The following is a 27,074-nucleotide window of genomic DNA, read 5'->3' as shown; positions in this document are numbered from 1 at the left end:
TCCTCGTCTCTTTTGATTCTCCCCTCCACTGGGTTTGCTGGCGAGTAACTTTAGTTCTGGCAGTTGTCTCATTACTCAATAGTCAAAGTTCCTTTTATTAGGGGAAGGGACGATATGTGCTCTGGTGAAATGAGTGGGGGGGATGGTAACCTGGCAAAAATCCATTGGGAGAGGATTAGCAACATTTTAGGACCCCATTTTAGTGGTGTGTGTTGAGAGATGATGATGGTGATGATGATGCCATGTTAAAAGTGGTTTAATATTTTATTTACATCGGGGGATTTGATACGTGGGAGGGAGATATAGATAGAGAGAGAGAGAGAGAGGTAGAGGTAGAGAACTTATCGGACAAAAGAACGAGGATCGGGGTACCAAATGCCAGTTCGGAAGGTCATTTCGGGGGGGAGCGCGTGACGGTTACGCGCCCGCACGAGAGAATGGGTCAACGGGTGGGGGACGGGGCGACAGCGACGTATGTGAGGGGAAGGGGTGGGGCCCAAAGGAGCTGACACGTCCGACGCGCGCAAATGTCGCTGTTTTCCCCGTGCAAGTCGGCCCCACCCGCCACTGTCATTTCGCTTAAATATCCCGCACCCCGTAAAAATCAAACACCCCACGATCCACCCTTTTATTAAACTAAATGTAAAATAAATAAATAAATAAAGAAGAATTATTAATAAAACAAGGGTAAAATAGAAAGGCCCCGAAAAAAAGCAAGTGAATGGTCTTTTGTCATTTCTTTACGCAACCACGTCAGCCTTGTTGCGTGGATTGGATCGAGGAGAGATTTTACCTTCAAAGCTCTGCAAGCAAATCTCGAAATCCCGTGATATTTTTTATGCTTAATCTGCGTGTAAAAGATAAAGATCAGTGGGTTGGGAGTTGCGAGGTGGACCAGGTGGGAGGAGGAGGGTGGTTGAACCAGGGTCCGTCCTAATCACGTTGTTGTGTTGTCTCCCAGGTCGCTCTCGCTTTGCATTAAAATCCCAATCACCTCCTCTTTCTCTCTCTAATCTCTGATCTTTTCTCATTTTCGATATTTTCCGACTTTATTCGGGGACGATAATGGAAAGTGAGAGCACGAGAATTGTTGCCATCCACGCCTTTTCCTTCGAGGGGGCCCAACGACAGATGAGAGCACGAGACTTCGTATCTGTTGAAATTGTTTACAATGACAAAAAGAAAAAAGGCTTTTTCATTTTACATTAGAATTCAATTTCGATGTCTATGTCGATGTCAATGTCTCTATGTCTATGTCGATGGGGAAGCGTAGAGCCGAAGTTGATTTGTGCGGGGGGGGGTGTGTGGTTTTGGGAAAAGCAGTAAAGACAAATGGATGACGGGACAGCAAGGGTTAATGCTAATTTTGGGGTAGTGTCCCTTTGTGTTGTTTGATGGTCCCCGATCCAATCTCTCTTCCTCCATCTCCATCCAATTCCCAATCCCTCCTCCCCCTTCCCCGCGTCATTATTGTCGCCTTTGTCCTCTGAAATTATTGTCTCTTTCTAGACTGGATTCGATTGCCCCATTTTGGAGGTTTCGCTACATGTTAACCACATGCTATTAGCCGAGGCCTAGTGACTTGGGGTGTACCCGATCTTTTTTGCCATGTTCCTATCTCTTGTGTTGTTATTAGGCGACCCGCCGAGTCGTTTTCTTGTTGTGAAGCTAAAGAGCTGAAATGGGAAAGGTACAGAGGCGTGCGACGCCGAGCCGAGCCTTCATCGCGCGTTCCGCATGCATTGAATGGTAATGGCACGACAAGCTCCTGCTTGGCTTTCTTTCTTGGCATCGCCCATCCGACGCTGACGTAGAATCGGAACCATTTGCGATGACATTTATGTTTGATCGAGTGGTTTGGCTTTTAGCTTCTCGGAGGAACATTAGGGGGGGAGGGGGGATTATGTCGACATTTGGATCGGATTATGGATACGATACTTCACCTAATATCGATATCCACGCTTTTGAAAAAGGATTTTCTTATCGAGTGCGTACATAAGAATATGAGGATGACGATGGGTTAGGACTAAAGAAAGGCAACACCTTCCTCGTGACTACTTAGGGATGAAGAGGAGTGAAGAAGCGGGGTGGGGGTTGTTGATTGATAGATGACCTCATTCTAGGAATACAAAAGGATGTTCATTACTATTATTAAGTCGGCTTTGAGCGCTCGTCATCAACATCACTTTAAAAAACACGAATGGGGTGGGACACACACACACACACACACGAGATGAGAACAAGACGAATAGCATCCTCACGTTTGGTGTTTTGAATATACATTATTAACATGCAAAACCATCAAACGGGGGATGGAACGGGAGAGACCCACTTGGAATTCAACTTAAGAAAACGTCTCAAAACAAAAAAAAATGGACGCGCTAATTTTGAGAGGGAGAGGGAGAGGGAGAGGGGTGGGTGGGAAGGAAGTAACGTTGCTTTGTCGTCCGTCCAACTCCAAAAGGAATTTTAATTGCCCATTGAATTTGGTGAAGTTGACGTGTATATTTATCAATTAAAATTATTGAATGGGCGAGGAGGAGGAGGAGGAGGAAGGTGGGGCCTGGCAATTGATGAGATGTGGAGAAAGGAATGGTTCAAATGCGAGGGGACAATTCCCAAAGCTGATTTGTAATTAAATTATATATATATATAAATATATATCAGAACGAACATCGGAATCAGCTCCCGTGGAAAATCGTGCTTTTGGGATGGGGACTGGTCGTGTGCTGTGGCGATCCAATTATAGTTTTTTTTTTTTAATTTTTTTTTCTTCCTTTTTTGGGTTGTCGTGCGTGTGTGGACCGATTCAATGGTTTGTTTGGGCAGATGCGTTCGTGCTTTTTGGAAGCAAAGCATTGAATTGTCTTTTTGGTGTGTAAAGAATTGGAACGACGATGCGCCCAAAAAACATGGCATTGATTGTTAGTGTGGGCTAACAGCGACAACACGCACCCAGAGAGAGAGAGAGAGAGAGAGAGAAGGTGGGGAAATTATTACATTATTGATTTAAAAAAATGAATAAAATTTTGATTATTCAACGGTATCTTTTTTAGATTTTAGTTTTTTTTTGGGGGAAGGGGGTGGACCCCACGGGATCAGGACCATCTGTTGTTCCTTCATGACCCGGCATGCCCTCTTACAACACGTGAATCTGATTCCCCCCACCAGCACAGTTCTCCCTCCTCCTTTTCATCATCATTTATTGTTTTTTATTATTATTATTTTCGTCGTTATTATTATATTTATTATTTTGATTGATGAGATTAAGGTAGTGGTGCTCGATATGCGCACCATCGCTTATCGTGAACGGGGGGGGCCACCTCGACAGCGACCGTAATGAACCTCCTAAACTTTCCGGTCTAACTTTAAGAATGGGGTCGTCTTCCTAAATCGGTTTGGGATTGCGGCCCACTACTATAATCAACCCCCGGGGAGAGGCATGGAGGGAGGGAGGGAGGGGGGCCAATAATGCTGTATATTCATCCGAGCCACAGGGATTCATCAAAGAAAGAAGATTGCATTAAAAAGGTTTATATTGTTCGTTCGGACTTTATAGGGTATGATAAGTGTACTCGGCAGCACCCAATTTGAAGAAAGAATGATGGATCCAATCCAATCCAAAACAGGAAAAAGTTTCGGGAAGCCATTGAACCTGTAAAAAAGGGGAAGGGGGAAGGGGGATGGATGGATCATCCCCCCTTTTTGGTTTTGGTGGGGGTGTTTCTCAAAGTAGTCTGCGTCTCCCCCACCACGGTGCTCTCCACCCCCTTCTCTTTTTCCCTTTTCTTCTTCTTTCTTTCTTTTTATCACGTGATTTGGGGTAAAAATGGCAATCGAAATCACGAACGAGGGACGCTATTGGGCGATTTGATCCAGTTGGGGATTGTGTTTTTTTGACTATGAGAGATCGTCAATAATGGCGTGGCTCCATGCATATCCCAACCATGTCTCCCCACTCCCTTTCATTCACTGAAGATGCTAATAATTGTGTCACTTCCCCTCCTTTCTCCCACCCGTAATTGCAATGTATTTGGATTTCCTTAGTTACATGCTTCATCTAGCGCGACGGAATCTGTTCATGGGTTGTTCTTTGTAATTGAGCGCGATACTCGCATGTCGCGTATGGTCATCGTCCAACTCATCACATGGTACGATTGTTTATTCTTGTGATGGCACATAGTTTGTCGGCAACCGATATGAAAAACCCATGAACTTATCTTCTCTTTTTTCCTCCAAAACGGTACGTCTTGTGTATAGTATCTATGACTTTTCCGATGCACGTTCCTTATAATGCCTCGTCCCATGAATACCGATGTCACTAAACTATTGGAGTAAAGAATCGATGTGATCAGAAGTTGGCTTTAACATTTGTGTTTGGTTGGGTCCATGTCAGGTCTCATGAGTTAAAAAAAGAAGACAACTTTTTTTTTTTTTATTTTGTTGTTGTCAGCACATGTCCACGAAATCGAACTTGCTGGGGGCATTAATAATCATGAAATTATGGGGGGTCACGGAACCTTTTTAATGGTACTGATTTGGAAGGTAATAGATTTATATAAAGGACGGATTCACATGGGATGGAGGGAGGGAGGGAGGGAGTGGGGGGACGATGGCTTTGTCCTTTTGCGTGCCTCGTCAATCGGCAAATCTGCCACATGCAATGATGCTCCGCAATTCCTTCGGGGAGGACGCAAAAAAAGAAAAGAAAAGAAAAGAAATGATGATGTAATTCGTAATCCTAACAACATACGGAAGAAATGATTAAAGAAATTTTGATTTGACGATTCTGCTTTTGTCTTTGCTGTCCGAATTTTGCCACACGGCTGTCCGAAGGAGATTCTTTTGGGTTATTCAAGCGATCGAGTGCGCTTCCCTCTTCTTGGGTTTTTTGTCATTGCTTTCGTGCTTTGTACACATGTAACATCTCCTAGCACTATCATATATCATATCATAACATATCAACTCTCCCCACTTCACACCCCATTTTGCATTCTTCCTTCTTTTTTTTTCTTTTCTTTCATAATGTCAGTAAATTAGACCTATCTCTTAGCAATTTCCTAATGTACTCGGCAATCGAATGCTATTGTTTTGTCACACATTTTGGGGACCTAACGAGAGACCGGCCTACCTTTTTTCCTTTTTGTGCTAGAAATATCCATAGCGTTCATGTTAATGATTCCCTCTTTTTTTTTTTTTCCTTTATCATCATTAAGTTTGACCGGCACATAGATCGGGTCGAGTTTGATGGTGTTCGTGGCTCGGTCGATGCTCTTGTCATTCACGACTTATGGGTGAGTCTCAAAACGATTAGATAGTACTTAGCCAGACGTATATTCAATTGTGAATGCGTGAGTGCTATGTTTGCTAAGCCCTTAACATGGTATCAATATTCTAATGCCAGTTGCATCAAAAGAAATGGTATCTTTGGGAAACATGATTTGGCGCTTTCGATGGAGAACTATAATTTTTTTATGTGTCTAAATGGGGTTGGGGTGGATCATATCTCAGGGCATATTGCACGTTGGGATCATCAACCGATTTTTTAAAGCGCTTTTAGCAAAATCACCAACTAGATTTAAAGTATCGCTAATCCCGAAACAAGGACAAGGTGGCCCCCACAGCAAACCCCTTTGACTAAGTAGACATGATAAGGAAGATGTTTAGCGTAATCCCAACTTGGTTACCGTCGTTATTTCATGTGCATTAGTCTTCCGTAATCAGTTCGCTTATTAGCGTGGACCTTCTTTATTCAATAATTATAGTATACTAGCAAAGACGTGCACGTTGTATATTGCAATTTGGTTTCTTGATTCTCACAGTGAGATCGGGTTTGGTTAAACCTTGGTTGACGCAGAGACATGGAGATCGCCAAAAATATTCTCTAAAATGACGACCCAAACTTCCGACGCGGTGGGAAAGTTAAAAGGAGGGGACTGGAAGTTGCGAAGATGGGGGCGGGGGGGAGGGGGGGAGGAACTTTCCTTGACAATGGAGAAGAAATGATAAAAGAGGAAAGATGCACATCAAAATGAGTGCCTTACAATAAAAGGACGTTTGGATATGAGTAGGGCCTGCTGCTCGACTTGACCGTCACGCATACACCAGAGCAGTGCGCCCCAACCCTAACGCAGACGTCGAGGACAATGACAAATTTCGAGAGAGAGAGTGAGAGAGAGAGAAGAGAAAAGCTGATTTTGCCAGAGAGGAAAGCGACGTGCATGCTTTTGGGAGGTGAGATGTGCCCTCTTTGCTTCTGGTGCGAAGGAGAGAGAGAGGATGGAGATGGGTGTCACCTAAGCTGTCCACCTTCTAATATCGACACACACACATATTCGTGTTTTTTTCTCCATTTTTTTGTTTGTTCTGTCGCGTGTGTGTGTTTAAAATAGGGAAGGCCGAGCAAAGGGACGGTACAACAACATTATAAATGGGAAGCCTATCAAATGAGGCAGGAGATGATTGCGAGATGTGGTGGGGGCTACCCCTGTTCTGTATTAGTCATCATTTCATAATTGAAGAGTGTCGCTTTCATTGTTCTCTGCTAATCCACCTCCTTGTCTTTTCACTGGATAACCCACACACGCCATGTCCCCATTCCACAAGTCATCATTGCACCCCTGATTGGACCACCCCCGAGTGCCTAATTAAGATTTTAGACTTTTCCGATTGGAAATTCCCTCAGCCGCCCTCAAAGCACCCCGGGGTCCAACGGATGATCAAAGGTCAATTCATGATATCGAGCTTTTAAATTTTACGCATGCTCGAAAGGGGGTGGGGAGAAAAACACAAAAACTAGGAGCTAGGTTAAAATCGACAAGAAAAGATTCCCCACAAGAGCTTGTGTGGGTTATTCCTTTCCTACTTGATGGAGGTGGGAGAATGGGAGGACTGTGACTATTTGTATTTTTCAATGAAAAGGGCAATGTGGGTGGGGTCAAGGTGAGCAATTCACAAAGACAGAGAGGGAGAGAGGGCATATTTTTAGGAATGCACATTGATGGAATCGATATCATTAGCTTTCACAATGAGACTTTGCTTTATTGCGGGAATTTCAATGGCCTGCCATGAGTATGCTTTTTACCAAGCTTGGGTGGGGGATAACATGTTTTTAGTGTGGGGCGTGAGTGGAGTGAGGCCAAAGATAAGGACATTATCCATTGCATATTTGAAACTAGAACCTCCCCACTAATATCTTTCTGAAAAAGTGAGTTGGCAAAGTCACAGGAGAAAAGAGCTAAAAAAAAAAGTAGATCTGATGTTGTTAAAGCCTCTTTCTTTTTTATGGATTTCAAGGTTTTTCTAGAGAGTGTGTTGGTGTGGACATCAGCTTCAACCACTAACCCAAGATTCATGTGCTTGTACTATCACGTCTCACTCATCCATCCATTGGGTCCTCCCCAACCTCCCCGATTTTGGGTTGGGTGAAGCGAAAGAAGCAAATCTCTCTCTCTCTCTCTCTCTCTCTCTCTGAAAAAGTGGACCACGAAGTGTTATTGTGCTTGCAAAGACTTGTTGTGTAGCCTAGGCATCACTGAAAAAGCAAGTGCATTAAAGTCATTCATGTCGTTTGGTGTGAGGTGGGGGCACATCACATGTTAATTTTTTCATGGGAGTGGATCTTCTAGGTGGATAGATAGATCGCTGTGAGACCGGATTGGGACTTAAGCGTGCTGCCCTTTTTTTTTCGAACTTTTTAAAGTGATACAAAAAAAAAAAAAAAAAAAAAACTGAAGGGGTGAGTTTAATTCCTGTCGGTGTCAAACGGCAAAAAGATCAAAATCACTGTGCTTGAGTCTTATTCCGCTTTTCCCTATTCGCTTTTTGAAAGTTTTGCATCTGAAACAGTGGAAAAGCTCGTGTCCGAACTTGAAATCGAACCAGACACCGACAAGAAGATCACTTCATGGGAGGGGACCAGGTGAGTGCATATTGGGGGAATGCCTTTTCCTTTGCCATGTCTTCCTATCTTCCACTTACCTGACTTTTTTCTTTCTTTTTGGTGCATATGACGCATCTCTAAAGCTAAAAAGTATCGGTTCAGTCGACAACTTCAACACAGGCCATTGTCATCTTGTTAAACACAATTTCATCCAAATGACTTAATCGAATCGGTACCACCGACATGCCCAAATGTATTATGCAACATACATGATGGTCTTATCACCAAACATCTGAATAAATAGCTCCATGAATTGAACATGCACCGAGTGTTAGGTGACATTGTTAGCTGTGCAACCCTTATATGTGTATTTCGTCGTCATATATCCTATTCATTTTCTTTTTTGAAATTTTCATTGATTTTTGACTGATATTTCAAAGATACCCATTTCGTAATGAATTTCCGGATGACGATTGACTGCAGATATTGGATTGCCTGTTGATTCAAATGTGACCCAAAAATTAAGGGCCAGAGAGAGATACCTGGAAAGCGGGAAATAATATCCACTGTGGGTCGAGTAATTATGTTCCCTAATGTTATGCGATACATACGAAGTTTAAAGAAAGTTGAGAAGTTATACATTTCATAAAATGTACGAATAGCCCGTTTCTTGATGGACTAATGTGTATGAGCTTTGCATGAATTGAAAACAGCTAAATGAAGAATCGTAGAAGTACAATACTAGGAAGATACAATGGGCCACAACTCTCAATCACTTCCCCTAATGCCCCTGGCTCGATACTGTTTCCCTTAATCATACACTAATGATCGTGCAGACAGCGGGCTGAACAGAATGGAGCATGCACATTGGAGTGCACATTTCATCACTGACCTCCGACCATTTGCGCAAAAAAGGACTCTACACTGGAATCATCAACTTGTTTTGGAGACTTTCCAATTAAGATGTTTCCTCCATGACCATAGCGTCTTCTACTTCTAACAGGCCATAAACTCATCTCCTGCAAATGAGGCTATTCGACCATCGAGCACGTCCCGTTTGTTATTAAATCAGTATCGTGACATTCATACAAGACTCCAACCCAACAATCACTTACTACCACTTCCAGGCGCTCTTTCAACTAAGACGGTATGTCGAAATCTTCTGTAAAGTTCACCAGTGGATTTTACACAACAATGCCTTCTATACGTACAATGCTCCATCTTCTAAGCAATTCATCCATTCCAACATTGATGGCCTTTCTTACTGCTCCAACAATGTGCCTCAAGCTATGATTAGCTCAACAATATACCTCAGCTAGGAAAGAGATCCATATACTCAGATTTGATGGCACTGCCCTCACACCCTCATCCTTCTTTCCAGGAACAAAGAATTGAGATTGTTATGTCCGATAGACACAAGAACCCTTTGGCAAAAGTACTATTAACATAAGTAGATTACTTGGTAGCGAGTTACCGCCCTTAACATTGTTGGGATCGCAGCAATATATTAACGAACTTTTTGGTTGAACAGCTAAAAGCGCGAAAGCAGATTCTCTTTTACCCTTGATCTCAAGCAAAGATGAAAAACAAAAAGAAGCAAGAACAATAATAATTTATTACAATTTATAAAAGCAAATGGACAAAAAACGACGACTATCGTTTGACTCCCTTCATTCGCATTTTGTCATTGGCACTTGACATATCGCAGTTTTCAAGGATGTTGAATTAAGACAATTTCATCAGCGGCCCTATCTTTTCAGGCTTTAATTGTCTCCGGTCATTTTTCAAATCATTCTAATTCTTTCTGGCCATCCTCCAAGGATCACCAGCTAAGACCTTACAATAATTGCACACGAACGTTTTGAGGTTCCAAGGAATCTAATCCTCTACCTAAATCCTTCTACAGAGTTGAATCCGTTTACATTTTAGCTCAATCTTCCATTGCAGAAGTTTTCACAATAAATGAGACAAAGCAAGCAGCATATCCATAGATTGCGGGGTACAGCTTCCACACATGCAAAAAACAAAAAATGGGAACTCAATTTCCGCAACCTCTTCGAGTTCATGGACCCAATGGTAGATTTCTTCAATTTTTCTCCACTAGATTATTGCTTCTGAGAAATCCACATACAGCAGGAATGACCATGCGAATAACAGTCCGCAAGAGGAAGATGACGAGGACAGCTTCTTGCAGAGACATGATCACAGTCCATACTTATCACCCATTAGATAACATCAGATCCATGCATCAAACTAAGTATAATACACTCTAATTTTACATAACACACTGATATAGGGGGAGAAAATAAAAGAAAATCTAAATAATAAAACAACGGTAGATTGATCATACCGTAAACAGAAAAGGAACACACAATTAACTGTTAGCCCAGCTGGTAACAGAAAATTAACTGCCTTTAGCATAGCACTTTGCTACGAAACAGATTGTCTCTTTGAGGATCATATTATCAACAGAAATCCCAGCACATTTTATAACGGCTATTGAGCACTTTTTCTGGGTGTGAAAGGTCTAGCTTTAGGTAATGGCCACACTGGAACTAACTTAGAAGATTCTACACCAGAAAAGATAATCTTATTTATATCAGACCAACCCAGGACAATCAGAACTAGCCACCCTACTTTAAGCAAAGATTCGTCATTTGAGGAAGTTGGCAAAGTTACAAAACATAGACTGCAAGCCGGTTTTAGAGGAAAACCAATCAGAGAGAATTAATGCAGGTCCCATAACATCCATAGCAAGGAGAGTTCGAAGACACCACAAACACAAAGAAAACAAATTTGGGAATTTAAACTACAGAATTTTTACTGAAAACCATATTAAAAATTCAAAACACTGGATGTTTTAGAAGTAGCACAATGGCAAAGAGTAGGTAAAAACAAGTACATAAAATTGGAAGCACCATTTGACATTTTAAATACTGTAGTCTTGGTAGCAATGATTAACAAGGCGATTGCATGAGCTCTTGAAACTTCAGAATAATCACCAAGGCAGTACTAAAAGACTGATGCACCTTTGTTGGATCTGCAAAATGAATCAGTAAAACACGATAAAAACTTTTATACTGCTAAAAGTATTTCAGAATCTGATATCGTTTCAAAAGAACGTTTCAACTGCAGCAAATGGTACTGAAATTGTCTGTCAAGAAAGGAAAGTGTTTGAATGCTTGTTATCTGTGCAACTCACTTGAATTTTCTGCTACTTTGGAATTAAATTTAAAAAAATTCCGAATGTCTATGAAAAGATAGCTTGTTACCGTGTCGAAGAAAACAGCTGAATAAGTCTGAGCTTCTGGCAAAATACCAACAGAAAATATGAATGCACAACATTTATGCAAAACCAAAAAGGAAAATAAAGCAAGTAAAACCCTTCCCATGGCAGTATTTTTAGTCTTGTCATGTGAAATACTCAACAAGTTTCTCAGCCAAGACACGATGCATACTAAAATCCAAGTACCATTTCCTTTTCTTATTCAGACCATTGACCAAAGATCTATAATATCACATTATACAACACGATATGAAAGTGCAGAAAAAGTTACTGAGCAATACTTAAAAGTGATACAGACCGAAATTCAATTAGAAATAATCACGTATGAATTAAAAGACAGCTAGACCACTTGCTGAATCCTTTCCAATCAGTATTTGATGAAAGAAAACTCTAAGGTGCATTTGTTTCGCAGAAAACGAATGATTTGGCAAACATTTTCCAAAAAATGATCGCTTGCATTGCTTAAAATAATTAACCAATAAAATTATTTTAATTATCGATAAAAGTTTATGTCTAAACATTTTCATGGACGATGAAAATATTTTTCATTCATTCATTGTTGCGACCTCCCCGCATTCATTTTTGTAAGTAATTCAGACGATCATATTTTAGAAAATGTTTTCCAAATCATTCGTTTTTCGCGAAATAAACACCGTAAGGTTTTTTCGAAAGTGCAGACTCGAAATCCTTTAAAATTAACAACTATGAATTACACAAAATTTGCAATGATAATATCGCCAGAAGTTTGATCTTTGATTGCTCTAAAAGTTTTTAATAAGTAAAGTTAAAGACATTCTGATTGCATACCAATTACTAAGGTGGAAACAACTCATTTACACTCGATGGCTGCAGAGCCGCAGAGCTGCAGAGCGCATAACGCTCCGAGATATCATCATCTTACTAATTCTATAAGAACTTTATCTCCCGATTGAGCTTATTTTTTACTCATTTTTATAGCAGTCTATCCAACTTGCCATTGAACAAAAAGTTAACCAAAACTAAAATTGTTAAAATAGAACATTATATGGACAAAATTAACTTAAAAACGCATAGCTCCAATCAAAAAATTAATTCTGCATCCAAAGTAGGAAAAAACAAAGAAGAATGAACTGGCTTAGTTACCCTCTGTCCAACTGATGCTGATGGCTTGAGGAAAAGCTGCCAAGTACCAGTTCCACAAAGCAGAACCCACACAATGAGAAAAAAATAAAATAAAAAAGAAAAACCTCATAAGGTGTGCACTGATGAAACAGACGGGAACAACCACTTTGGAGTGATCATTCAAGAGGATATCAGCATAAGAAACGATCAGCTATAACATTCATGATCGCTATATTCTGTTTCTTAACCAAACTGACAGTAAGCTTTTCAGGAAAAGCTCACGAAAAATATAGAGCACAGTAAGCATAAGCAGCCATGCCATACCAAATAAACCAATTCTACCATTCTAGCTCAACCGAATTTAACAAAATATGTGCAACAAAGCAAAAATTAACAGTACTAGGAAAAAAGCGAATGTATGTAAAGTATGTCGTGAATGAAACGCTCTTAACAAATGAACTGATAGAATTCAGAAAAGAAAACAAGGATGACCAATAGTCAGGACTTTATCCTTAATAAAAAGGAAAGATGGACCTTTCATCAATCAAACTAACCAATAGAAGATCACTATTAGTTCTAGAGGACTGAACATGGAGGCTGAGTAGACTTGTAAGGAATGAGCTCCTGAGCTTTTCTGAATTAGCTTATTTTATAGGAATGCTTTGTCATTTCCCAATCAATCCAATCAGACATATGCCATGAATCAAGAAGGTGCCATCTAATGTCTGGTCTGCGTTTCTACCTAGTAAAATTTCCGTATATTTTTTTAAGAGTTTTCAGCATTTATATCTGGTTTATGAAGGAACTCTCTGCCAGTATGCGAATGGAATATGTTGAATGCAAGTAAATAGTAAAAATAATCTTAGACTCTTTCAACCCAACCCCCACACCACCCCCACCTCCACCCACCCCCCAAAAAAACCCCGAAAAACACTCACCCACAACTGAAAGGAACCCGGTGATAAAACTTCTAGAGCCTTTCCGTGAAATTATGTTACAAAATTTTGGAAGAAATTGAGGGTTCAGGTGGTAAGCATGCAGTAATTTCACATAGATCTCCTTTTTTGTGCAAGAGACCACTTGGGAGCAGATTCCTATCAATATTACAGAGGGGTCAATTACAGTTAAAAAGACACTCTGTAATGAGCAAGAAGAAACTGTTTTTCACCTTCTGTTTCATTGCTCATGAGCAAGAAAATACGGACAACAATCTTTGCTTCAACTGGCTTAAGGTTCTGTTAAACAATGAAATTTAGGCATGGCAGGGTTCACAGATCCAGTTGCTGAGAAGGATTTCACAGTCTCCCTCCTCATTTTGGCTCGAAGGAAAGGGGGAACTGAGACACTCCAAGCAGGAACAATCTTGTAATAGTTAAATTGCAGGTAAACAGGTTTAGAATTTTCCATTCTGTCATAGGAAAATTATTAGTTGGTGTGAACACATTGCTAGACATAGTGATGAGCTCTTTTTGGGGGTCTTAAGCTTTTTCCATACATGGGCTGCCTATCTGTCACACTCCTAGCACCCTATAATAAACCTCATTAACCTTTCTATACTCACTTACGTTATCAAGCAACAATAAAATTCGCCCTTATCACTTCCTAAACTGTCAAAAAATTAGACTGCTACATCGCTCATGTGAATATTCAATAAAAGATGTAAGACTATCCACTATAGAGTAACCCATATCCATACCTCTCAGGGTCTAATGACCACCCATATATGGTCCACTGCCACTAAACTGTCCAGCATGCTGCCCTCTACCAGCTGCACCTTGACCCATTTGCTGGTTTGCATATCCAGCTTGACTTCCATATCCTCCTCCAATTAATCCAGGGGTAATGTTCATCTGGCTTCCGTAGGCTGCCTGCAATCCATGACCAGCAGGTGGCACGGCTGGATTAACAGCCGCAGCTGACCCTAGAGTTCCCAACAAGTTTGTTAGCCCCAATCCAGCACCTTGAGTTGCAAGCAAAGCAGTAAGCGCCTGCCCAAGTGCGGGGTTCAATGCCTGTGCAGTTGCAGCACCCTGACCAAACCCAATTCCTGCAGGGTTCAATTGCCCAAGTCCCGCAGCAGCTGCACCTGCAAACCCTGCACTGTCATTCCTTTGGGATTGGCGATTGTTTGCATTCTGATGTTGCATATGCTGAGACTTCCCAGGTTTTGGTCCATCAATAGCTTTCTGGCAATGTAACATATGACCCTCGAAACTCTTGTGCGGTTCTTCCAAAGCCTTCTTGGCACTCTCGACAGTCTTATACACAAACAAGCAAAACCCTTTCGGCTTGCCAGTCAACTTGTCGAGCCCTAATGGCCCTTCCTCGATCTCACCAAACTTGGCAAAGAATTCAGTCAACTTCTTTGGATCCAACTCTGCCCCGACGTTACTCACATAAATCTTCCTCTGTGTATACTCAGACACTTGCTGCTGCTGCTGATGCTGATGCTGCTGCTGCTGCTGCTGCTGCGAAGGGGCTGACTGCACTCCAGATTGAATAGGCACGGGGCCAATGGACGCAAGCTGGCACGCAGTCATGCGATTCCCAATCTTCTTCTGGGGCTCCCTCAGGGCATTGCGCGCACCGCGACGACTTTTAAAGAGGATGAAACCGTATCCTTTCGATTTGCCGGAGACCTTATCACAGACGGCCTTGCAGTTCTCAATTTCACCGTACTGCTTGAATGCGTTGGTTAGGGTTTCTGCAGTGGCGTCCCATCCAAGCCCGTGGACAAATATCTTACGGTGAACCGGATCCACATCGGCCATCTGGCGTATCCGATCAGCCACGTCGCGATGCTCAGCTCCTGCTTCGGAGAGCAGAGCGATGAGTTGGTCCTTGCTGAATGGTTCTAGAAGCTGCTGTATAGGTTCGTCGTCGTCGTCCTCATTAGCGGTCTGATTGTCCTCATCCTCCTCTTCCTCCTCCTCCTCCTCCTCCTCCTCCCCATCCTCTTCTTCCTCCTCTTCCTCTTCCTCAACTTCCTCTTCTTCCTCGACTTCTTCTTCGACTTCTTCTTCTTCTTCTTCTACTTCTTCATACTCAACAACGTGCTGTTCTCGGGCCGCAGCGTCCTGCTGCTGCTGCTGCTGCTGCTGCTTCAATTGTTGCAGCTCCTGCGGCTCTTGCTTTATCGGTTGCTGTTGTTGTTGCTTCTTCGGCGGTTGACTTGCTTCGGCGGCAACGCTCGGAGTCGACTCCTGCTTTCGCTTTCTCGCCATTATCCAAACTGGGTGGCGACGAAACTTGGCAGCAAGAGAGAGATGGCCCGAGGACAATTTTAGCGCAGGCTCGTCGGTCTAGCTAGGGTTTTTTTGCTTGCAGCGAAGAGAGACGATGAAGACAAGATACAACGTCGATCAGAGAAAAGAGGAGGAAGAAATGATCTGGGCTTCGGACTGAACCGTGCAGGCCCAAATAATCAGAGAAGTCCAGAGACTGGGCTTCATTTTTTTAGCCCAAGACCAAGCCCAAGCCCAATACCAAGCCAAGCCCTACCCTTTAGACGCATCCCCGCGCGGCTGCCGCCGACGTGAAAACCGATACGCCTCTTCCCCCTTTGGAGACCCTTCCGGTTCTGGACCGTCGAGCTCGCTGTCTCTCTCTCTCTCTCTCTCTCTCTCTCTCTCTCGCTGTCTCTGTGCGAGAATGGCGGCGGAGGAAGAACAGCAGACGAAGAAGGGGAAGACGAAGGGGAAGCACGACAAGCCGAAGCCGTGGGACGAGGACCCGAGCATCGACCGCTGGAGGATCGAGAAGTTCGACCCGTCCTGGAACGAGGGCGGCATGCTGGAGGTCAGCTCCTTCTCCACCCTCTTCCCTCAGTACCGCGAGAAGTACCTTCAGGAAGCCTGGCCCTTGGTCAAGTCCGCCCTCAAAGAGTACGCCGTCGCCTGCGAGCTCAACCTCGTAAGTCCTTCCTCCTCCTTCTCCCAATTCATATTCACTCGACAAAGGTCGATCTTTCGCAGTTTAACAGCGCGCGATGATCCTATGATGTGCTTAGGTTGAAGGGTCGATGACGGTTTCGACTACCAGGAAGACGAGGGACCCGTATATCATCATCAAAGCTAGAGACCTTATCAAGCTCCTCTCTAGAAGTGTCCCCGCCCCTCAAGTATGCATTTTTTTCTCATCGCCTTGTTCATTTACTCGATTGGACATCCTATTCAATATGCAATCGAACTGATGATTATTCCTCTAAGCCTTTATATCGAACGGTTCTTCCATTTTTGTGCAGGCCATAAAAATACTGGATGATGAGGTGCAGTGTGATATTATCAAAATCGGCAACTTGGTCCGGAATAAGGTGCGTAATGCCTATGTTTCTCGGTACATGCTGATGTATCTTTTGTTTCACAAACAATGCGCGGAATATCTGAAAGAAGGGCCTCCCTCCTAGGTGCCAATTTGTTGATACTGGCAAATTTACCTCTTGTACATGACTGGTGGAACAATGTCAAACTTTTTTTTTTATTATTATTGTTGAGTTCGCCCCAGCCTTTTTTGGACTTTGAAGAAACCAGAGAAACACGCTTAAATGTCAACTTGTATGTCTAAGTAGCATATCTCGGTTGAACAATTGATCATGGATGCGTATTTATTCTATTCAATGTTCAATGGCTTAATCCTCTGGTTCCTTGGTTCTGTGCATGTCAATTTGGGAGAATTCAACCACGGTTAAAAACCACTGCCGTGCTTCAGTGTTAAGTGGGCTTGTGATCAAAAGGGGAGAAAAGCAAGAACTTCTTTTCTCTAGTTTTCTGGAATTTGGTTGTTGAAAGATTCCAAATAATTGTTGGTTCTTTAAAGAATGAAGTGGGAAGTTGTTATGACGATTCATGCTTGCATGATTTGCTTGAAATGCTATCGGTAGACCCTGCTTAGTTTTTATTTTCTTTGAATCAAACTTGGTAAATGTGTAGCTTAGAATCATGTCGAACTTTTAACTACTTGTAAGATTCTTATTGGCCTTGTGTGCTTTATGCAGGAGCGATTTGTTAAACGGAGACAACATCTTGTAGGCCCCAATTCATCCACTCTGAAGGTATATCAGTAAATGATTTCAGCCTGTTTGAATGATAGAATTTGCCTGTCCTCTTCAGTGTTCGAAAATCAAAGAGCTTAAACTTGAACGATAAAGAAGAACATTTGCGGATGTTTGAATGATTGATTTCTATTTATGCTGAAGCCATTGGTTAACCATATTACATTAAAATTCCCTTTCAAGTACTGTGTATGATTTTAAAATTCTTTTTGGCTGATGTCTCTTAATTTGTAACTTGGTGTGCAGGCTCTTGAAATTTTAACCAGCTGCTATATACTCGTACAGGTAATTGCTTGTTTCTGTTTTACAATAAGCATTCTCTTTGACAGTGTCTCCACCTCTCAGGTGCTGGAGAAACACTTTTTCATTTTGCCTTTATAATTGTAGGGAAACACTGTTGCTGCTATGGGGTCATTTAAGGGATTAAAACAAGTCAGGAGGATTGTAGAAGACTGCATCCAGAATAGAATGCATCCTGTGTATCACATAAAGGTAACAGATGATGGAATTTTTCTGCAATTATTGTCATCAGAACTTATTTCATGCTCTCTCTCTTTCTCCTTTTTATGTTAGATTCTCATGATGAAGAAGGACCTTGAAAGAGATCCCGCGTTTGCTAATGAAAATTGGGATAGGTTTCTTCCGAAGTTCAAGAAGTATGATTTCCTATTCTTTTGTTTACTTTAATGAGTTATATTCAGTGTTCCACCATCAGATGTTCTTGTGATGTTTTCTTTAATATCTGGGGTCACATTTGTCAGGAAGAATGTCAAACAGAAGAAGGTTAAGAGTAAAGAGAAGAAACCGTATACTCCATTTCCTCCTCCTCAGCCACCTAGTAAGGTGAGATTATTCTTTGTGATATGCAACATCTAAAATATAGTTGATGCACTAAAAATCAGATTGATGGATATGTCTCCCCGTGCAATTGCTAATTATCTATGGAACAGATTGATTGGCCCTGGACTGGTGCTGATCTGAACTTCTTCAGTATATTTTGTCCTATCTTCATTTGCTTAATTTCCGATTATATTGCTAGATTGATTTGCAACTAGAGAGCGGTGAATATTTCTTAAGCGACAAAAAGAAGTCTGAAAAGCAATGGCGAGATAAGCAGGAGAAGCAAGCAGAAAAAACTGCTGAAAACAAAAGGAAAAGAGAAGCTGCATTTATTCCCCCCGAGGTTCGACTCAAACAATTTTTACCCGGTCTTTTAAGATCAGGCCGTTCAATTTCCTGTCAATGTCTCTTGTTAGGTTTCTTGTCAATTGTGGTTATGCTTCAACAGGAATCAGTTAAGAAAGATTCTACCCAAGTTGGAGGTGATCAAACTGATGTTGCTGCCATTGCCAAGTCCCTTAAGGTAAGCTAGAGCCAAGTTGGTTGTGAAGTTACATTTTATAATTGCACCTGGTTCATTGAAGCTCACTAGTCTCTCTTACGTGCCCTTTTGAAGGGAAATCAATTGAATGCTTTCATAGTAGATGGGAACACGTCTGTCATAGTTAATGCAGATTTCCAAGTTAATTGACACGTGGTATAACTATGGCTGCAGAAAAAGGTGAAGGATTTTGGCAAGCAAAAGTCCATTGAGAACATAAACCCACAAGCATACATTGCTTCATCCGGAGAACAACCATCAAGGAAAAAATCTAAGCGGTCCAAGTCAGAGGGATCGGAGAATTCGTGATGCGGAGGCATGTCGTGACTTGTGACACTAGAAAGCACCGCAACTCTGCTCTGGCCGAATTTGCCTCTGAAACTTTTCAAGGAATGTGGAGTTGTGGACCAGTGACCGTGTTGCAGAGTTCGGAACGGTCCTGAACCCAATTTTGGAGAGTTCGCACCATCCTCAAGTAGTTTGCCTGTTATATGAAACTTAATGCCTATCGAGCATTCATTTGCCCGTTATATTTTATGAGGCTATGTCGTTGAGCTCAAACCCTTGCTCTTTAACCGTAACTTGTCCCTTTTCAGAACTTATAGTAATGAATTACCGAATTAATGGTCGGTCAAGTCACCTTATCACAAACGGTATTCTGGCAATTGGGTCCACAATTTCCTTTGGGGGTCGTCCTTTTAGCAATCGTATGTGTGGCGGGTGATATTTTGCTATTAAAAGACGAGGGCTGTGCCCACAATCCCGTTTATTGCTGTACCTCTGCACGCTTGTTTGTGGTTTCTTTTTAGCATCCTCACAAATCGTTGCATTCGCGCACTAAGAGAAGGATAGTAAATTCCCGTCTGACGCACCAAGCGCTGATTATATGCTGTCATTTCCCAATCAAAATAAGTAGGATCCCATATTCAATCAATCCCAGTAGTCCTAGATGAAAACGCATCATCAACACCGATTGGCAAAAGAAAAGGAATGGGAAGCAAGACGTTGACACGCTTATTGAGTAACTTGGTGGATGCTTTTCGTCGCCACACGCAGAACACAAATTGGTTTGCCTCACCAGCTAGCTAGTTGATTTAATCACAAAAAAAAAAAAAAGGATCCACGCTCTCCGACTTTAATAGCATTCAACTCTAAAAAAATCTCGAGAAATATAAGCTTCTAATGCAGAAACTTGTGGAGAACAAAAGAAAACTTATTCATAATAATAAACCTCTAGAAGCGAAAAAACTCTGGTGGAGAACAAAAGAAAACTTATTCATAATAATAAACCTCTAGAAGCGAAAAAACTCTGGTGGGAGAGTCAACAATATAAGTTGCGATGATCTGGTACATTATGGCACCATGAACTTTAATCAGCTCCAACAAACAAAACCACCTATGAGAATAAAAATTGCACCTCTCAAGACACCAGGACAATGTTCAAAAAACTCAAAAACATGACGACGACCAGCAGAACAATTAAACTGAAAAGTTTGTGACTACTACTACACAAGGGACAGTATCCAGGAAAGGAGAACTAGTGCGCGGAGCCACGAATATCGCATCCTCAATCCATCCTGCAATTACAGCTTGTCCTCGAACTCAGACAGCGGGGTCATCTGCTCCTTCAAGCCCTTCCTCTTGCGGATATCAGCAACCAGCTGAGATGCCTGAGACCCAGACTCCAGAGGATCGGACGACATCATATCCCAGTGGTCGAAGACACACTGAGGGAACGCCTGCCCAGAGGTTGCAGCTCTCAATGTACTGGAGAAACCGAAGGACTCGATAACAGGAAGGTAGGCCTTGATGTTGTAGAGAGGGGTTCCAGGCCTCTGCATCTCCTCGAACACATGCCCACGCTTCTGGTTAAGGACACTGTAAATACCTCCAAGGGCCTGCTCCGGAGCTTGGATCTCGACAAGGTAGACAGGCTCAAGAAGCCTGGGCTTGGCTGTCAACTGCGAAGCATAGATAACCCTCCTAGCAGTCGGAATGACCTGGCCACCACCTCTGTGAATGGCGTCAGCATGCAGAACGACATCACATACCTCAAAGCAAATACCACGCATATTCTCCTCAGCCAAAGCACCTTCTTTTGATGCCCACTGGAAACCAGCAACAACAGAATCCTTGATTTCATTGAGGTACTGAACACCCTTACACATATCAACAACCATGTTAGGTCCAGTAGTCTCAGGACCGAAGCACCAAATCTTCTTCGCAAGATCCTTATCCCAGCCAAACTCTTCAGACAAGATCTTTGAGCGAGCCTTGGGATCATCCCTGGGACCAATACGGCCATCATCAATGGCCTCAGCAAGCCCCTCCTCCAAAGGCCGAGCCTCCATGTACAACCTGTTGTGCTTATTGGGCGATTTGCTCATGACAGTACGGCACGATTTCTCCAACACAGTTTCACGGAAAGACACAACTGGATCTGACTTCACAATCTCAGCTCCGCCCATGAAGTCATCCTGCAAATCCTTCAGGCAAATTTCCAAATGAAGTTCTCCAGCACCAGCAATGATGTGTTCGCCAGATTCCTCAATGCTACATACCACCATAGGGTCCGACTTGGCCAGACGTTTAAGTCCTTCAACGAGCTTGGGAAGGTCAGAAGCCACCTTGCACTGAACAGCAACACGCACGACTGGGGAGACGGAGAATTTCATGGCACGGATTGGGTGGGCATCGACTTCTTTCTCATTTGTCAAAGTTGCATTCTTCGTGATATACTGATCAAGACCAACCAAAGCCACAGTGTTACCACAAGGCACATCCTCAACAGTCTCCTGCCTCTTTCCCATCCAAATAACAGTTCTCTGGACACTCTTCACATATAAATCCTTCTTCTCACCTGGGACGTAGTTGGGACCCATGATCCTGACCTTCAGACCAGTAGAGACCTTGCCAGCGAAAACACGACCAAAAGCAAAGAATCTACCCTTATCAGAAGCAGGAATCATCTTGGAGACATAGAGCATGAGAGGTCCCTCAGGATCACAGTTCCTAATGGCAGTGGCATATTGATCGTCAAGGGGGCCCTCATACAAGTTCTCAACACGATACCTCTGAGCCTTAGATGGAGATGGAAGGTGGAATATCATCATTTCCAACAGAGCAGTACTTGCCGGAAGCCAAGTCTGCATCACACGCTTCATCAATGCCTTACCCATCAAATCCTTCTCCTCAGACTTCATGGTGACCCCAAGCTTCTGTAGCATGGGCCACAGCTTATCTTTCTGGTCATTCATACACGTATTGATGATCTGCTTGATTGGCTCATAGCAGAACTGGACAAAACCACGCTTACATGTTGCAGAACCGGTGTTCTTGCTTGTCCATTTCTTGGTGGCAGGATCGAAGAAATTCTCACCCCACAAACGTTCCATCATCTTCGACTCGTCAACACCAAACTTGGATGCATACATCTTGGCGAAATTGGTGAGAGTAAAGGCCCAACCATGCAGACCAGCAGAAAAAGCAACAGTTCCTTTCTCTGGGTACACCTGGACATCACCAAGAAGGGGATCCTCATATGTGGCCATGATGACATTAGCATTCTCAATAACTCTTTGGAATGTTTGATATGCCTCCTCACCATCAACCTGCAGCTCGAGGAAGCATCTGTCCATCTTGTTGACAGTTAAGACAGGCCTGATCCTCTCACCCAAAGCCTGACGAAGAACAGTTTCTGTCTGGACACAGACACCCTCAACACAGTCCACAACCACTAACGCACCATCGGTAATACGGAGGGCAGCTGTGACCTCAGAAGAGAAGTCCACGTGCCCAGGTGAGTCGATCAAGTTGATCAGATACTCGTTGCCATTTCTCTCTCCCTTGTAGGTTTTTAAGGATTCGTCAGACATTTCATAGTATAGAGAAATTCCAGTAGACTTGATCGTGATACCACGCTCTGCCTCATCTGCACGAGTATCTGTCATACGAACGTCTCCAGCAACTTCCTGAGCAATAATACCAGCAGCAGCCACGAGGGAATCGGTGAGGGTGGATTTCCCTGCAAAGTCAAAAAAAGATCACCTCAGTCCAAATTAAATGCGGAGGAGATGTACAGAAAAGGTAGCAGAGGAATGCTAGATCAACTAGGGCTACTATGTTGAGGACACAGACAACCTAGTCTAAATACAAAGATACAACTGGTGAAACGTGAGATAATACATGAAATTGATTCAGAAGCTAGTTAATTGTCAAACAGATACAATAGCCCATGCTGTCAAAACAATTGATCATGGGAAACATACCGTGATCAACATGGGCGATGACAGACATATTCCGAATGTTGTGCTTGTAGTCCATGATTCTTCGGAGCTCATCAGCCGTGAACTTCACCTGCACCCACCAAAAAAGACTATTCAGTTGTGCATTCCAGCAGAAACATCAACATTTACTGGATTTTTTTTCCAGAAAAACAATCAATTGACACCAAACTCACCATCTTGACGGGTTCTTAAAAGGCACTCCTCCACAAAATTAGAAGAAATCTGCAAAGAGAAGGATCAAACCACATTCAGTGAACTAACATAAGAAAACGTGGACAATAATGAACAGGGAAAAAAAGCAAAAAGTCCCAGAACCGCATGCAAAATATATCTCACTAGTGACGGCAACACAATTCATCTTGAGAAGAGCCTTTGGAACTGTCTTTCACGAAAGAAATCCTACTACAGCTAGAAAAGCTGCAGCTTTACGATCCAGCGTATCGAGACAAGGTAAAAAAAATAAACAAGAACACCATAAACATCGAGATAGAACACCGCAGCCACGTCAAGATATTAAGCGACTGTAATATTCGTGAGGCAAGACAACAACAAAAACAAATTGAAGTTGTAGAATTTAAGAAATTATTTTCGAGGAAGCCAATAAAGCTCATGGAAATCACAAGACAAAAACACTATTCAAAACAACTTCTTTTCATACTTTGGATCGAACAATCGGCCATAAAAGAAATCGACAGAAAAAAAAGAAGCGACAGATCAGCGAATAAGCTAAGGAATACCAACCGCTACCAGCTCGACGAACATCATCAAAAGCAGGCACACAGGAAGCAGCAAAGGCGCAAAATCCCAGATCACGCAACACGGAAAAGACTCATTTTAAGCATCGGTATAATCCAAAGGGCCAAACTTTATCGGATACTCACAAAACAAACAGCATCCAGAAAACATGCAAACGGATCCAAACAAGCTAAATACAGCAGAAGAGACACCGACGGCCGATCCGACCACAAAGCCTCGCACCACATATATATAAACACACGAGAGGAAAAGAAGATGGCACCCGCTTAAAAAGAAAAAAACACGCCAGGAATCAAAACGATCGGAACAAGACCCAGAAGGCGGAGAGCAGGAGATTCGTTACATCTAAGAAGCGACGACGGCGACGACGGCGGCGGCGAAGAAGAAGAGAAGGGGGGAGAGGAAGAGGGCGTACCTGAGGCGAGGAGGGGAGAGGAGAGGAGAGAGAGAGAGAGGCGGCGAGAGTGAAGGCGAGGGTGTGAGCCACGGGGGTTGCTTTATATAGTAGTAGGGGAGGGGAGCGAGGATACCGAGCTGGGATGTGCGACGGATATGCCGCCTCTTCGAAAACCCTAATCTCTCTCTCTCTCTCTCTCTCTCTCTCTCTCTCTCTCTCAAATCCCCTTCGTTATACGGTGCGTTTTGCAAGGGGTGACTTTTGGGCTTCTCAGAGCCCATCTTCCCCGGCTTTTGGATATTTGCTATTGAAGCCCAACCCCGCTTTTGACCCACGCTATCTATATTTTACTCGATGCTTAGCGCAACTCCCACTTTCTCTCTCTTTTTCTGTTTTTTCCCCTTTAAACACACGAAGGGAAGCTTTCGTAGATTGACGGGTGATTCTACTTAGGGGTGAGCACCGGTCTCGTTCCAACCCAGGAATCGGATCGGACCGGACCGAACTGACCGGTTCTGAGTGGTTCCCAATTCCACGTAAGGAATTTGATTCACCGACCGATTAATATTTCTTAATTTTTATTCTCTATTCTGAAGTAAACCCTGCTCAGTAAATTTTTTTTCTCTTTTAATATTGGGGAACTCCCACTTGTTGGGAACAGAAGTAACAAAAGAAGAAGAAGTGGAAGAAATTAGTCCGATTCGGCTCTAGGATAGGGCGGGCTGGTTCCCGGTTCCACAAACTGGGAACCGACCCTACCTAGTCCATTTCCAAGTTTTAGAGTGGGTTAGTTCCTACTTTTGAAACCCATTGATAAAGTGGGAACATGATGCTATGAAACCGATCACCCCTAATTCTATTGTTCCATTCCAAAAAAAAAAACGGCGTTTTTCTATTAATGATTTCTGAAAGAATTGATAAATATTAAGATTTTGTTGGTGGAGATAATTAGTGATCACGTAATATCTCTTTAGACTATATGTGTTACTCGTTGACCTTTTTTGGTAAAATTATTAACTCTTGTTCCGTAGACTATAAATTATCAACGGTTCTTTTCTTTTTTGTTCACTTTTATTTGTTTTCTTATTAACACGTTAAATTTTCCAAACTGTATTTATCAACGTTTTATTCGAGTGACATACTGACTTTTTTACCAATTAAATTAACGGCTAATTTTTTTTATCACTAACTCTTACTTGAATTACTTACCAACTTTTATTTGGTTCCTTTTTAGTTTATCAATTTTTGTCATCGTTACTAATTTTTCTTTGTCTCTCTTCCAATCACCTTAAATTTTTTTATCTCTTATACAAGTATACTAATTTTTATTAGTGTGACTTGCCATTTATACTCCCCTTAGGTTATTGACAAGTTTTGGTTTACTAAGTCTCATTTGAGTTGCTTACCAATGGTTCTTCTTCTTTTTTTCAAAATTTATTAGCTTTTCTATCATGTCATCGACTTTTATATGTCATGCTTACTAACTCGTTTAATTTATCATTCTTTTTAGAAATTACCAACCTCAATTGAAGTGATTGATACATATCAAGTTACCAACAAGCTTTGCGTTGCCAATTTTTATATGAGTTGGTTACCATGTTTATCAGGTGAATTCCTTGTGATTTCATAGATTTTATAACAAACTTTCTCTGATTAAGTTAACATTCAATTTTGTGTAACCAATTCTTATTTGAGTTGCTTATCAACGTTTTTTTTTTCTAAATTTACCAATTCTTCGAATGACTTACCACTTCAATTTGCCTTACTTAACAACCCTCTTTTTACAATTGAATATGAAGTAATTTTGTATTACCAACTCTTATTTGAATTAGTTATCAAAGTTATTGATTACCATTTAAAATTACCAAATTCTGTTATTTCTAACAGAAAAAATAGAACTTCTCTTATTGTTTACTAACTTTTATTCAACTCTTACCAACTCTTATATTTACCAACTATGTAAAATTACTAACCTTCGCTCAGAGACTTACCAATTTTATTGTCGATAAAGTAAGCTACTAAAAAAGTCGATACATCAGAAAAAATAAAACGTTGTTAACTAACTCTAATATGGGTACTTAACCAAAATTAGTTGATAACTTAATTGGAGAAACTTAGAAAAAATTAAATTTAGTAATTTTATATAAGAGTCGGTAAATATAAGGCACAATTTGAAAAAGGTAAAATAAGAATGGGTAAAAGATAAGAAAAGTTATTATTCAAAAGAAATGTTTCCTAAGAAAAGTAAATTAACTTAGTAAGTAACTCAAATAAGAGTTGATGACCAAAAACTAGTTGACAACTTAATAAGAAAAAAGCATCACGATAATTATGGTGGGTAATCTCTAAAAATGTTATTGAATATTAGCGGTTAACAAAAACAATTAAACAATGGTGAGTCATACAAATTAGAGTTGGTAATCCCAAACCAGTTGGGAATTTAATCTGACAAAAGTTGGTTAATCACTCTAATTTAAGTTGGTATTTCATATGAAAGTTATAAATTCGATGCATTGATAAGTTATACAAATAAAATTTGGTAAATTAATACAAAAAATTCTAATTTGCAAAATATAAAATGACTTGTCAATTTTACAATAGTGTGCATAAGTTATTAATAAATTACCCGAAAAAGGGCCGTTGATCCTATTTTTTATCGACGGTTTTTTTACATTTACCAACACAAACTGAAATTTACTGGTACGGAAAGATATCCAAAATTTGAGCACGAAATAATAGAATTCTGCAATAAAGATATATGGAAGAGAGTCATAATTCATGACATATCATAAACTAAAAATAAATCAAATACTAGTGGATCAGCAACAAGTCAGAAACTATCGATATCTCTCTAGATAATTGAGCTAAGCCACCATTCAGAAATCATGTGAAGCTCATGAGCAAGTATAATAATAATGGTTCAAAACATGCATAG

At 41.6% G+C, this 27,074-nt stretch overlaps 3 protein-coding genes across 8 annotated transcripts; 1 reads left to right on the top strand and 2 right to left on the bottom strand.

Moving 5' to 3' along the window:
• Positions 1-8,600: 8,600 nt before the first annotated feature.
• Positions 8,601-15,608, bottom strand: LOC115692233 (UBP1-associated protein 2A). 6 transcript variants are annotated; one of them, XR_004007102.2, is made up of 3 exons: positions 13,966-15,608; positions 11,085-11,189; positions 10,686-10,922 (listed from the first exon to the last, which is right to left on the bottom strand). XR_004007102.2 is itself a non-coding variant. In XM_056317113.1 (2 exons), exon 1 carries the CDS (start codon positions 15,491-15,493, stop codon positions 13,976-13,978), a length of 1,518 nt encoding a protein of 505 aa, XP_056173088.1. In that variant the 5' UTR covers positions 15,494-15,608; the 3' UTR covers positions 8,601-9,252; positions 13,966-13,975. The 6 variants fall into 6 exon arrangements, 5 of the variants coding, with proteins under 5 accessions (XP_056173088.1, XP_056173085.1, XP_056173087.1 ...); XM_056317113.1 differs by lacking the exons at positions 10,686-10,922; positions 11,085-11,189 and adding an exon at positions 8,601-9,252; XM_056317110.1 differs by lacking the exons at positions 10,686-10,922; positions 11,085-11,189 and adding an exon at positions 9,791-10,066.
• A 242-nt stretch (positions 15,609-15,850) lies between these two features.
• Positions 15,851-19,351, top strand: LOC115692231 (KRR1 small subunit processome component homolog). Its single transcript, XM_030619023.2, has 11 exons — positions 15,851-16,181; positions 16,279-16,389; positions 16,513-16,581; positions 17,263-17,319; positions 17,566-17,604; positions 17,707-17,811; positions 17,893-17,975; positions 18,081-18,162; positions 18,359-18,502; positions 18,608-18,682; positions 18,875-19,351. The coding sequence occupies exons 1-11, from the start codon at positions 15,921-15,923 to the stop codon at positions 19,007-19,009; spliced, it is 1,161 nt and encodes a 386-aa protein (XP_030474883.1). The 5' UTR covers positions 15,851-15,920; the 3' UTR covers positions 19,010-19,351.
• A 603-nt stretch (positions 19,352-19,954) lies between these two features.
• LOC115692230 (elongation factor 2) lies at positions 19,955-24,209 on the bottom strand. Its single transcript, XM_030619021.2, has 4 exons — positions 24,158-24,209; positions 23,160-23,208; positions 22,969-23,056; positions 19,955-22,724 (listed from the first exon to the last, which is right to left on the bottom strand). The coding sequence occupies exons 2-4, from the start codon at positions 23,160-23,162 to the stop codon at positions 20,284-20,286; spliced, it is 2,532 nt and encodes an 843-aa protein (XP_030474881.1). The 5' UTR covers positions 23,163-23,208; positions 24,158-24,209; the 3' UTR covers positions 19,955-20,283.
• Between the last annotated feature and the right edge of the window lie 2,865 nt (positions 24,210-27,074).

The sequence above is a fragment of the Syzygium oleosum genome, unplaced genomic scaffold (genome assembly GCF_021117445.2).
Source record: "Syzygium oleosum isolate NSW1041296 unplaced genomic scaffold, Sole_v2.1 Sole_v2.13, whole genome shotgun sequence".
In the NCBI taxonomy this organism is placed as follows: Eukaryota; Viridiplantae; Streptophyta; class Magnoliopsida; order Myrtales; family Myrtaceae; genus Syzygium; species Syzygium oleosum.
Note: the sequence above shows the minus strand (reverse complement) of the source record. Positions and strands in the feature narration are given on the sequence as shown.